Source organism: Leptodactylus fuscus, chromosome 3 (assembly GCF_031893055.1).
Source record: "Leptodactylus fuscus isolate aLepFus1 chromosome 3, aLepFus1.hap2, whole genome shotgun sequence".
Taxonomy (NCBI): domain Eukaryota; kingdom Metazoa; phylum Chordata; class Amphibia; order Anura; family Leptodactylidae; genus Leptodactylus; species Leptodactylus fuscus.
This window is the reverse complement of record NC_134267.1, coordinates 8,178,838-8,192,590: the sequence shown is the minus strand read 5'-3', so window position 1 is coordinate 8,192,590 and position 13,753 is coordinate 8,178,838. Positions and strand designations below refer to the sequence as shown.

The 13,753-nt window shown below is 45.5% G+C and overlaps 1 protein-coding gene across 1 annotated transcript in view; it reads left to right on the top strand.

The window, feature by feature from the left end:
• Positions 1-13,753, top strand: part of TTC7A (tetratricopeptide repeat domain 7A) — a 229,847-nt gene that overhangs the window by 176,957 nt on the left and 39,137 nt on the right. Inside the window, exons 18-19 of the mRNA XM_075267023.1 lie at positions 346-480; positions 8,946-9,148. Of these exons, the coding sequence (XP_075123124.1) occupies positions 346-480; positions 8,946-9,148 (338 nt within the window). The remainder of the gene's footprint in view (positions 1-345; positions 481-8,945; positions 9,149-13,753) is intronic.

Here is a 13,753-nt window from a genome sequence, read left to right as displayed (position 1 = left end):
CTAAGGATCGGTCATCAATTTTGGAAAGCCCCTTTAAGTCTTACCTTTGTCTAAGTTCCACCCCTCAGGTGAGGATACAACTGATCAGATCACTTGAATGGGACTGAGCTGAACACTGGCCATGTGACCGATAAACGTGACATCATCGACCGCTGCCAAACATCGGTAATCTATTGTATTACTGACTATTGGCAGGGTGTCCTGAGCAGAGGTGCCTATAGCTAGGGAGGGTCCTAATGTGACAACCCCTTTAAATATCGGTACTTAAGAACTTCAAAATACGTGCAACCATGTATAGCGCCAAGTACCCCTATTTATTGACATATACGTTCTTCTCTTATGTAGGATCCCAGCGTGCGTCTTCCATTGCTGCATCTCGCATGGAGCAAGCCATGTCGGAGTTCACCATGCACAGCAGCGCCCAGAAGCAGGGGCCCATGCGGCAGTGGGTTACCCTGGAGCAGATCTGGCTGCAGGCAGGTAAGTGCTGATATCATCTCTATCAGGGATTCTACAGCCATTTATCAAAAATTGTCATTTTTGGGATATTTAACCACCGGGCGTGAATTGTACCATGTAGAGAATTACAAAGCAGCCGAGCTCTTCTAATGGCCAGGAGCGGCCGTGAATTATTCATGGCACTCACATGACGGAAACAAAGACGGGCCCATATATAATTCATTCATTGTGTATACAGTGCACCGCGGCCCCTGCCAAAGACATAACTACTTTATACTACTTCTGCTCCAGTTGGAACTAAGCTCGGGTTATTTCATTTCCACCATTCGAGGGGCTCCAATTTCTCATTTCTTTTTATCCCCCCGTGTCTTTTGTACATGGTACAGACCCTCCGTCTTGATCTGTGCGCCCTGTTTTATCCCATTAACATACAGACATGTATAGGGGAGGGTTACTGCACCGTCTGCGATAGCGCTTGTCACCAGCGCCTGCAAATTTATTTTTCTTAGAACTTTGCATTGTGTTGTTCTTCTGTTATTCCTCCTGGACATGTAGGAATACATTGACAATTGGGTGTAACCCTTTAGAATTGGGTATATTTATGGAGATTCTGGGCAAGATTTTTTTCCATGAGTATATGCAAGGTTCTCCCTTCAGGGAGATATGGAAACAAAATAAACTCTCCTGGGCTATCGGTATTGTCTGCGATGTAAATGAGATGACTGCTGCAAAGAAAACAGAATTGGCAAGTGTCAGCCTATTATTATGCTTAGTGGCCAAAGTAGAAATTGCAGGATACAATACTTTTTCTTTAGATATAGAAAGTTGCAAAGAAAATTTCAAACAAAAAAAATGTATCAAAAATGTTATGTTTAACATAACTTGGTTTGCAGTTCCTCCTCCACTGTGTATCATGCTTCAGGAGATAGAGAGATACTTGAGTTATCTTCAACTGGCAGGGAGGAGGGAGAAGTCTGCCCTGTTCCAGGCTTAGAGTCTTCAAGTTGTCAGCAGAAGTCTTATGAGTTTGGAGTGGGAAATTTCTGAACAACAGCCCTCAGTTAACCTAAGGCCCCGTTCCGACGGAGTAACAGATCCCATTGACTTCAATGTGTAGCGTGCGTAAGACGGCACCCATTGAAGTCAGTGGGATCTGTTTTGAAGCGCCGCACTCTGACACGTGTTTACGTGTCAGAATGAGCGCCGTGTTACTCTGTGGGGACGGGGACTTAGCCGAGTTAGCAGCAGAATGTACTCGGAGTGACATCCAAGTGTCACCCAAAGGGCCGGGTGGGCCCAGTTCAAACGTTTCATTAGTGGGCCCTTCCCCCAATCACACCACTAAGAAAAACCTGACCCACACAAATTATAATGCCTCCTTAATGGCCCCACATAGTATAATGCCCTCTAGTGGCACTCACACAGTATAGTGGCCCCATACAATAAAATACCGCTGCATGGATCTCATTTTATCCTGTCCTTCCTGACATTAACCTTCAAACATTATATTATGTTGCCCCCACATTCTCATGTTCCCCCTTCCAGGTTGACCCCAGATTTTCATGTCCCAGCTCCAGATTAACCCCACATTTTCATCTCCCCCTTCAGGTTGACCCCAAAGTCCCCCAAAGTCCTGGTTGCCCCAACATTTTCATGCCCCATCCAGTTGCCCCCACAATATATATCAATGTATGTCTCTGGAAGTAACAAACACGATGTAAGTGATCCTGCCTCACCATTGTCCTCAACTCATTGGTGTCTGGACTGTTCTCCTGCCCCAAGGCGACCCCTGGTGCAAGGGCACTGTTGACCCTATGTTTAAAGCGGCCCTGGTCATCACAGCACAGATGACATGTAGCCAGATAGAATCTGCTCAATCCTCATCGAAATAAACCATCATACGCCCCCTCAAAGGAGCATTGGATGGCGCCACAGCTGGGTACATAGAGGAGAGAAGGCACCAACCCCAACTGTGCCGATAACACCTATCAAAGGATGCAAAGAGCTGAATCTGGAGGAGGTGGAGAAGGGTTTCATTTCTGGATTCTTAAAAAATGCATAAGGGGAGGGGGATATATTCGGCCTCTTATAGCGTCCAATTTCTGCATTATTGACCCCTGTCCTAAGTCGCAGCAGGCGGAGGCGTTAACCTTCACATGTGCAGTACACGCCGCTGCCTTGGATTATGTAACTAACTTCTCACTTTAATCCTCCATTTCTAATAATCAAACATTTTATTGATCTCGTTACTTGTTACAATCTTTATGGAAGTTCCAAGACCGCGACCCCGCCAGGCTCCTTACAGGACGAGAAGGTTACCCGCACAAGGTCGATCACATCCCCGAGCGGCGAGAGTCTGCTGCGCGTAGTATTAATATTGTGTTGCATTTAGAAAATTCTTGCTTTTTAGCCATTCAACAAACTGTGATATTAAAATGCACATTTTTTATCAAGCAATATGGTCTGTCAAAGGAGGCCGCTGCCATGAATCCAGAATACCTGCATTAGCTGTGCCTGCAGCATAATTTACAATGCTGACAGAATGTTGATTTCGATCCTGTCCTACTTATTCTCCAGCCTCGTTTTATGCAGCACACGACATGACAACTTCTGTGAAAATAAAGATTTTGCGCGGTGACATTTATAATTGTTGCACAGAAATGAGATTAACATCTTTTGCGGTACGGAAGGAAATCGCGGATCCTCAGTGACGTACGATGTTTTATCATTAGCATAGACAGTATGGTCGGGTGCACAAGTCGGTGCAGTGTCCTGTCCTGGGCGTCACTGTCAGGGTTTTGTGAATTTTTTTCCTATGTTTTTTTTGTTTGTTTGTAGATTGTGAGCCCCACGTAGGGATCGCAATGTACATTTTTTTTCCCCTATCAGTATGTCTTTGTAAAATGGGAGGAAATTCATGCAGACACAGGGAGGACATACAAACTCCTTGCAGATATTGTTCCTGCTGGGATTCGAACCCAGGACTCTAGTGCTGCAAGGCTGCAGTCCTAACCACTGAGCCACTGTGCTGCCCCTGAATTTCTTCCTTTGTGATGTTGTATTTACAAGTTTTTGGGCCCCCAGTGGATTTTTCATACTGCTGTCCACAAGTTAGGTCATCAGGATGTGATCGGTCAGGGTGCGGCACTCAGGCTTGGCACAGGTTGGGTGATCTGGGTGCGGTATTATTTTATGTATTGATTCACTTATTATGCCTACCATCATATTCCACAGTGCTTTTACAGACATTGATCTAAAGTCCCTATCAGTATGTTTTTGGAACGGTGCACAGTGACTCTGCTCCTATTTAAGGTGCATTTCCCCAGGCGCCACCACTGTACAGTGAATGGATTGGCTGATCGGCCTCAGGACTTCTGCTAGAACAAGCCCCGTGCACCATTGGGTTGGGCAGTGGTGGGGGCACTATGGATAGGTCAGTATGGGTTTTTATTTCCCCCCTTCTCTGAACTCCTTGCATAAACCTGTAATTCCTGGACAACCCCTTTAAACCCTGTAATAGAACAGCCCCGGAGCTCTGCCTGCTACATTGCTTCCAGCTGCCGAATGTATTACAAAGTCAGGCCAGTATGAATTGCAGAAGTTGGAAAATATTCATTGCTTAACCATAATCAATAGCGATGATGTCACCATACAGGAGCACGGCAGTACATTGTACAGGGGATCAAGTGATCACTGGTTCGTGTCCCCTCGCGGGATATTATAGAAAAAAATGTAAACCAAATAAATAAATCATGAAGTTTAAAAAATAAAAAAATCTTTAGATTATTAAAAATAAATAATATAAACAAACATTTTAGGGATCCCCAGCAGGTAGTTCTGTTTTCAAGGACTCTCTATGTCACGTAAATCCTACAAGTGAATGATATAATTTGCTTTTCTACATATTGCCGGTGTAATTGTTATGCATTGACCCCCCTGCGGCATTATAGGCGAATTCCTAAGGCTACAAGAGGAGCCCAGAGGTGGAGAACCCCAAGGGTTAACCTTCCCTTCCGCACGTCGTTCCAGTTCTGTGCTGTGACTCTTGTCATCTGCTGAAATCTTTTGATATTGTTGCATTTTGATCCATGTTGTGTATTTCGCGACTATTGAATTCTGCAGCTCTGCTGACAGTCACGCAGCGGGGCCATGCCAATTATTTTCCTACCCACATACTAAAAAAATAATAGGTTACAATGGGGGTAAAGGTGCGGAGAGAAACAGTACGGCGGTAATTTTCTATTATGGTCATGCATAGCAGTATAGACCTGTACTCGTATAATGAATGTTATGGATCATGGATCAGGTAATGTCACTTTGACTTTAGATAATGCGTTATAAATAAGGTCTTTGATGAACCGCTCAGGCCAATGTAACGCGTCATAAGAGGTTTAGGCTGCAGCATGGGGGCGCATGACTATTAGGAAGGGTTACCAACATTTTAGAGAGGACCTTTCACCGCCTCCAACAAGTCCTTTCACCGCCTACCAGCTAACACCCTCGCCCCCCTCCAGTCCACCTTAAACTGTGCTGCTCGTTTAATTCACCTCACCCCCCGATCCTCATCGGCTGCTCCCCTCTGCCAGTCCCTCCACTGGCTACCTATAGCCCAGCGAATTGAGTTCAAGCTATTAACGTTACCATACACAACCTGTCCCCTCCATATATCTCTGACCTCATCCACACCCTGTCCCCTCCATATATCTCTGATCTCATCCACACCCTGTCCCCTCCATATATCTCTGACCTCATCCACACCCTGTCCCCTCCATATATCTCTGACCTCATCCACAACCTGTCCCCTCCATATATCTCTGACCTCATCCATACCCTGTCCCCTCCATATATCTCTGACCTCATCCACACCCTGTCCCCTCCATATATCTCTGACCTCATCCACAACCTGTCCCCTCCATATATCTCTGACCTCATCCATACCCTGTCCCCTCCATATATCTCTGACCTCATCCACAACCTGTCCCCTCCATATATCTCTGACCTCATCCTCACCTGTCCCCTCCATATATCTCTGACCTCATCCACACCTGTCCCCTCCATATATCTCTGACCTCATCCACAACCTGTCCCCTCCATATATCTCTGACCTCATCCACACCCTGTCCCCTCCATATATCTCTGACCTCATCCACACCCTGTCCCCTCCATATATCTCCGGCCTAATCTCCCGCTACCTGCCCACACGTAACCTCAGATCCTCCAATGACCTCCTACTCCGCTCTGCTCTCATCCGCTCCTCACACAACCGTCTCCAAGATTTCTCCCGTGCATCCCCCATACTCTGGAACTCCTTACCACGACACATAAGACTGACCCCCACAATCACAGGCTTCAAGAAGGCCCTGAAGACTCCCCTATTCAGGAAGGCCTACACCCCCCAATAACACTATCACCGCACCGCCATCTGTACAGTCTCCCCCTCTCCTTCTGTCTCTACCCCCTTCCCTCATAGACTGTAAGCCCTCGCGGGCAGGGCCCTCTACCCCACTGTGCCAGCCGATCACTGTTAGTATTATATCTACCTGTATATTCTGTGTATTGTATGTAACCCCCAAATGTACAGCACCATGGAATTAATATAATAATGTACAGAGCACCATGGAATTAATATAATAATGTACAGCACCATGGAATTAATATAATAATGTACAGCACCATGGGATTAATATAATAATGTACAGCACCATGGGATTAATATAATAATGTACAGAGCACCATGGGATTAATATAATAATGTACAGAGCACCATGGGATTAATATAATAATGTACAGAGCACCATGGGATTAATATAATAATGTACAGCACCATGGGATTAATATAATAATGTACAGCACCATGGGATTAATATAATAATGTACAGCACCATGGGATTAATATAATAATGTACAGAGCACCATGGGATTAATATAATAATGTACAGAGCACCATGGGATTAATATAATAATGTACAGAGCACCATGGGATTAATATAATAATGTACAGCACCATGGGATTAATATAATAATGTACAGAGCACCATGGGATTAATATAATAATGTACAGAGCACCATGGGATTAATATAATAATGTACAGAGCACCATGGGATTAATATAATAATGTACAGAGCACCATGGGATTAATATAATAATGTACAGCACCATGGGATTAATATAATAATGTACAGAGCACCATGGGATTAATATAATAATGTACAGCACCATGGGATTAATATAATAATGTACAGAGCACCATGGGATTAATATAATAATGTACAGAGCACCATGGGATTAATATAATAATGTACAGAGCACCATGGGAGTAATATAATAATGTACAGAGCACCATGGGATTAATATAATAATGTACAGAGCACTATGGGATTAATATAATAATGTACAGCACCATGGGATTAATATAATAATGTAAAGCACCATGGGATTAATATAATAATGTACATAGCACCATGGGATTAATGGTGCTATATAAATAAAAAATAATAATAAAAAAATAATAAGTTGAATTTTTTTCTCTAGCCCCCACCATTCCTGAGCAATCATAGCTGTTAGTTTTGCTATTCGGCTCTGTACTGTCAAGTGGGCGGTGTCCCACTCAACATTACAGAGCTTAACTAGCACATCAGACAGCAAAACTACCTGTGATTGTTGCTCAGGAACTGAGGACTAGAGAGAAAATTGCAACTGAGATGGAATCAGTGGAGCGACGCCTATTAACTGATGCTAAGAACTTGAGTTGGTGGAGGTGATAAAAGGTCTGTTCATAGGCGCCGCTCCACTGATTCCAGCACAGTTGGAATTTTCTCTCTAGTCCTCACCATTCCTGAGCAACATATTACCAATTATGCCATAAATTTATTATAAATACAGGGCCCACTTTTAGGAATCCCATTGAAACAGAATTGGAGAAATGTATTAAATATGTTCTTGAATAGAGATGAGCGAGTACTGGTGGGATCAGCCGATCCGAACAGCACGCTCCATAGAAATTAATGGATGCACCTGGTACTTCCGCTTTGACGGCGGCCGGCTGCTTAACCCCCCGTGTGCCGGCTACGTCCATTCATTTCTATGCGAGCGTGCTGTTCGGATCGGATGATCCCAACAGTACTCGCTCATCTCTATTCTTGAACAATCGGGCCATAGAACATACCTTACTGTGGATTACCTGGTACCGGGCTACTGGGCCATCACCGGAGAAGTTGTGGGAAGTTCGTGTAGCAATAGCCAATGAGTAGCGTCCGGCCTGAAACTAACTCACTCTAGTCCACTCCTTATTGGTTGCCGCTTCCCGTACACATTGCTTATTATAAAGTGGCGCTAACTGGAAACGTAGTGTGAATGCACCCTTAAAGGGATTCTACCATTAAAACCTTTTTTTGTGGATAAGACGTCGGAATAGTCTTTAGAAAGGCTATTCGTCTCTTACCTGTAGACGTGGTCTCCGCTGCGCCGTTCCTTAGAAATACCGTTTTTTACCGGTATGCAAATGAGTTCTCTCGCAGCGATGGGGGCGGGTCCCAGCGCTCAAACAACGATGAGGGCGTCCCCACCGCTGCCAGAGAATTGTCTCCAGCGCCGCCTCCTTCTTCGTCCGCAGTGTCATCTTGAATGTCTTCTCCCAGCGCAGGCTCGTAACTTCTAGGCGTCGGGCCTCGAGCAGTGCAGGCGCACAGGCCACGGGAAAATGGCCGCTAACAATACTGTGCGCCTGCACAGTCTTCTCTGCTCAAGGCCTGACACCTAGAAGTTACGAGCCTGCACCGGAAGAAGACATTGAAGATGACGCTGCAGACGAAGAAGGAGGCGGCGCTGGAGACAATTCTCTGGCAGTGGTGGGGACACCCTCATTGCTGTTTGAGCGCTGGGGCCCGCCCCCATCGCTGCGAGAGAACCATTTGCATACCGGTAAAAACAGTATTTCTAAGGAACGGCGCAGCAGAAACCACGTCTAAAGGTAGCAGACGAATAGCCTTTCTAAAGACTATTCCGAAGTCTTATCCACACAAAAAAAGGTTTTAATGGTAGAATCCCTTTAAGGGGCCCCACGTGCAGCGTTCACAGTTACTGCAAAGTGGATGGGATTCCGGTGCAAATTTGTACAATTTCCAACATGGTCGCTGTTCCATCTCCCGTGGCCAAAGGTTTCTTTGCAGTAAGGGCAGTAAAGTGACGACAGTCTGATAGTTTATGGGATTTTCTCTGGATCAGTAGGATGAAACAAAGTTGCATTCCCGCACGTCATCTCCCCTCCGCTGCTCTGCATTATTTCCGCCATACTATGTATCTCAGTATAGTGTCTACTCCGGTACGCTCATACTATTATTATTACCGTGTGTATTCTTGCAGATGTTTGACAGCCTCGTCACTCACACAGGTAACCGTCATTGATTCTCCTACACGGTGAAAAATTGTCAAAATTAAAAATAATGAGTTATTTATTGCACTTTTTTTTTTTTTCTTTATTGTGTAGCCGAACTCTTTATGGAACAACAGCATATGAAAGAAGCAGGCTTTTGTATCCAGGAGGCAGCCAGTCTTTTCCCCACATCACACACTGTGCTGTACATGCGTGGGAAGCTCGCGGAGATGAAAGGCTGTTTGGAGGAGGCAAAGCAGATATACAATGAAGCACTAACAGTCAATCCAGATGGAGTGAAAATTATGCACAGCCTGGTAAGTTTGTGGGTTCTTCGCTCCACTCATTGTGTAAGTGTTTTCAGACTGCAGCTGTGGGCTCCATTGTTGCATCGATTGTGCGGTAATATTAAGTCATTATTTTTAGAAGGAACTTTCGCTGTTTGGTTTTTGTTTTTTTATTTATTTTTTTTAATAAATTATTTTAGATTTCGTGGAAGTGGAGTCGTTGGAAACAAATGTTATTCTGTTTAGAAGCTTAGTCGTAAATCACACAGATTACTTCTTTAAAGCGGACGATTGGCCCCACACCTTAGCGTGGCGGCCATGGCGCGGCCCGAGACAAATTGCTAGAAGATTGTCTTGCCACTTGGAGCTGGTGGAGTGTAAACCTTCTAGGAATAGGAAATGAATATGGGGTCGGTAGATGGACGCGTCAGTGGAGGACGTTTCCTTGACCAATTTGGGCTCTTGGACAATGAAAATAACCTGTAGGAGAATGAACTTGTCATGCAGTTGTGTCTCAGACAGGTATATCAGTGATTATAGATGTGGTCTTGATGAAATACTGGGGCTTTCCACAAGGGGGAGTAAGAGTGCTTCCTCCACTGACCTGTAAAGATGCTCTCAGGGGCTACTTTTGGGTAGTGTTGCCCTTATTGAGAGATTGCTGACGGCTAGACAACGCTCTACAATGACTTCAAAGACATCTTGTCCAGTTGACCGAGTATTGAAGTAGAAGTAGGATGGTTGAAAGAAGTAGGATGGTATGTGAGGCCATAGACAGACCAGTGGAGAAGATTGTTTGATCCACCAACAAGCACGAGCAGTGCCACAGATTCCTTGTGCACCATGTAGACACAGGTGACAACTTCACTACACACTAGGGTTGAGCAATCGGGATCGGAAAAGATCGGATTCTGATCGGCGATCGAGTAAATTCCGATCCCGATCTTTTCCGGCGGGATCGAGGTCAGAGGTTATCTCAAGATCGGCTCAGCCTTATTCATGTATATATCATAAATAGGGTTGAGCGATTGGGAAAGATCGGATCCCAATCAGCGATCGAGCAAATTTCACGATCGGGATCGGCTGGAAAATGATCGGAAATCGGATTTTAAAATCGATCCTGAAATCTCAAGATCGGCTCAACCCTAATACACACCTGTGTTTCTATCTGGACCATTTCCAGGTGCTCAGCAGAAGGCAGTTTGTTGCGGCACCCATTTTGTGCCATGCCATGGACAGCCGGCCAATGTTGCCTTTGTTTGCAGTTGTTTTGTGAACTCTGTTGGGGGATGGGACTGTATCATCTTTAGTAATGAATCCAGGTTCTGTTTAGGGTCTGACCTCAGTGGGGTTCCAATATGGAGGCCTTGTGGTGAAGGCTTCACATTTGCTGTGAATTGACACCCTGCCCCAACGGCTGGGGTGATGATCTGCGGAGCCTTCACGTAGGACAGTCGCTCACCCTTGGTAATGATTCGAGGGACACCAACAGCTCAGTGATATGTCCAGGTCATCCTGGGGCTGAGATTTCAACTGATATTTTTCAGCAGGATAATGCTCACCCTCAGACATCCACCAGATTACAACACTTCCCTGGTCTGCCTTTTGCCAATTGAACATTCATGATACAGTATATACCTACGAGCAGGAGATACAGGCCGAGCTGCAGCATATGAGGGCATATATGCCGCAGGATACCGTAAAGAACCTTCATGCCCAATCGTATCTCATCTTGTATCTGGGCTAGTGGTAGTCCAAGTTCTAATGACATCTATTGAAGATCCTGGAAAACCTCTTAAACTTCTGCCTTATTGACCAGTCCAGATTGTGATAGGCCAAAAATGCACAAGTGGCAGAAAACAATGTAGCAGAGCGGATCTGCCATGGAATAACTGGAATCCTTGACCAGAACCAGGACACAGCGGGAGCGGGTTGCAGGCGTTGGTGGGGGACACAACAGGCAAGCAAATAGCAGAATATAGTATTCAAGCAGCATGTACAGGATCAGACACCGGGTGTTAGGGTACACTAGATGTTGATAGCATACAGATTTCTGGGTACACCTCAGGTTTCAGGGTTCAGAGGATGCAGGCAGGTCTCAGTGTACACAGAACGCAGGCACGCATCTCAGGGTGCAATGGACACAGACAGGACATAGGCTCAGTTTTCAGGGTTCATTTCAAGAATAGGGGTTCAAAGGTTATCCTAGGGCACTCAGTATATAGCCACACGTCTTGGGGTACACTGGATACCGACAAGGGGTTCAGAGTTCACCTCAGATTTTGGGATACACAGGGTAAAGGCAAGTTTCAGGCTGAGGATACAGACACAGGATTCAGGGTTCATCTCAGGTTTTGGGTGCACAGGTTACATGCAGTTTTCACAATTCACAGGATACCTGGGTCAGACTCAGATTTCGGGATACACAGATCAGGGTTCACAGGAAACAGGCACAACTGGAACAGGACAGAACAGAGCCAGGACCAGCAATGTGGAACAGGACAAAGCAACATCAGACAATGGGACAGCTGAAGGTGCAAAACCTCAAGCACAGAAAGGGTTAATGGCCTTGGTAAAGCACCGGACGATATAGCAGAGCTGACTCAGCCAATATGGGAAAGTAACCTGAGGCTAATTCATGAAAACTACCGCCCCAATAAAGTAAGTCGTTCCCCCGGTGTTCGGATCATTCCTTCGCCCTCTGATATTCGGATCGGAGTGGTCTATCGGGTCTTTACTCGCTCTCCTCCCTCCAGTGAGTCTGGACAGTCACTATCATACAAGGTGTAATCTTTCCAGCTCCCGTCTATATCTCCTGCTCAGATAAAATTACTCTACAAGCCGCTATTTCTGCCCGGTGTCATTTCATGTCCAGGCTTTAAATAGCCCCGCGAGTTCCACTTAAGCGTCCGCTCTGGAACTTTGTTCAATATTTGGTTTCCTCCGTGTCTCGCGAGTCGCAGCGCGGTCCGCAGCTTAATCTGCTTCTTCCATAATTGAGTAAGTGATAGCGGTAGTCATAAAACATTGATGTGGGAGCGTGTTTCATATCATATGAGATACCGGAGCCCTCGCCATAAGGTTACTAATCATTAGTCAGGTAGTCAACCATCAGGTGCCGCCAATTGTGTCGGACAATTCGGGTTACGCAATACAGTTCTTTATAGAAAGCGGCTTAATACCTTTTGTGTCCGCCAGTCATTTTGGTGTTGGATAACCACTTATGCCCATTAAACTTTCTGCGTCTATAACCGTCGGCGGGCATTGTGAAAGGGCAAACGTGTTTCAATATCCTGAGAATATGACACCAGCTCTCCGAGGGGCATTGTTTGTCCCGGCCGTCGGTGGATAACCTTTGCAGGAGTGCGAAGCCGATTTTGTGTTTTTCGTTTTTTTTTTTTCTTCATCTTCCAGGAATCCAATAAGCTTGTCATTTTGTGTTATGTCATCGGCAGGTTTCTGTGACCTTACCGACCTGTTGTAAAAGAGATAGGAGTGCGGCTGTACGGCTTCACCAACCGCAGCGGAAGATCGCCGTGACCTGAGCTAAGGGATTGATTATCCAGGAAATGATGGGAGATGGCGGCACATGGCTAGGCTTCCAGGGGGCGGCATGAACCCGATGCATCTCAGCAGAGTAGCTTACAAGGAGCAGGCACTAGGGGAATATATTCTGGCATAGATGGGTGTAAAGTGGCGTATCTTTGGCGCATGAGGCGATGTACCACATCCTTGGTTCTGTGCCCTGTTCGCCACTTTTAATGAAAGTGGACGGTGCCGAAGGACAGATTCTCCTAATAATTAAGGCATGCCCTAAGTTAGTCAGGGACTTTTTTAAAGGGGTGGTTATTAAAGGGGATTTTTCATACTGATACCCTGCATAGATCACCATCAGGCGTCAGAAGCTGCTGTGGATGGAAAGTCCAGCCTCACTGATCCTATTAAAGTAACGACACTGCAGCCCCTTCCACTGTATAGTAGTGGTTTCGGTGAATTGCACCACCACCCCTATTACTTGGAGTAGGTGCAGACTGCCCGGGCTCCCCATCCACTGCAGCAGCTCTTTGCACCCAGAGTCTACTAATACCTCCGTGCAGGATCCAGTGGTTGCACCCCCACAGATAACATCCCGTGGATAGGTCATCAATATGAAAAATCCATTTGGGACTAAGACTGGCATAAGAAATGACAGTCTTAAATGGATTGTCCGCCTCTTTTTTCCATGATTAATAGGACTACTAAAGGGACAATGTCTTTAATAAATTCCTTTCAGTGTGTTTCAGCTGTTCTGAGAAACATTGACAATAACAAGATTCAGTGCTAATGCTTCAGGCAAATAAAAGTAAAGTGTGCATGGTGTCCTGTGGGCGACCTATGCCAATGTATGTATGATCAGTATATACTGTATGCTGGGAGATCCTGTGATTGAACTGAGCCTTTAGAAGTAATGTAGAGGTTGCATATATGTACAGTTTCTGGTTTTCTCTGGGAGCTCCTGGCATCCTCTGCATTTGTTTATTTGGTGCAGCTTCCTGCTGTCTTAGCTCATGCAATGCATATGGTAATTGTGGCATAACTCACAACTGTCCCGATTTCCACGGGACACTCACGCTTTCCTACCCCTGTCCCGCGCCA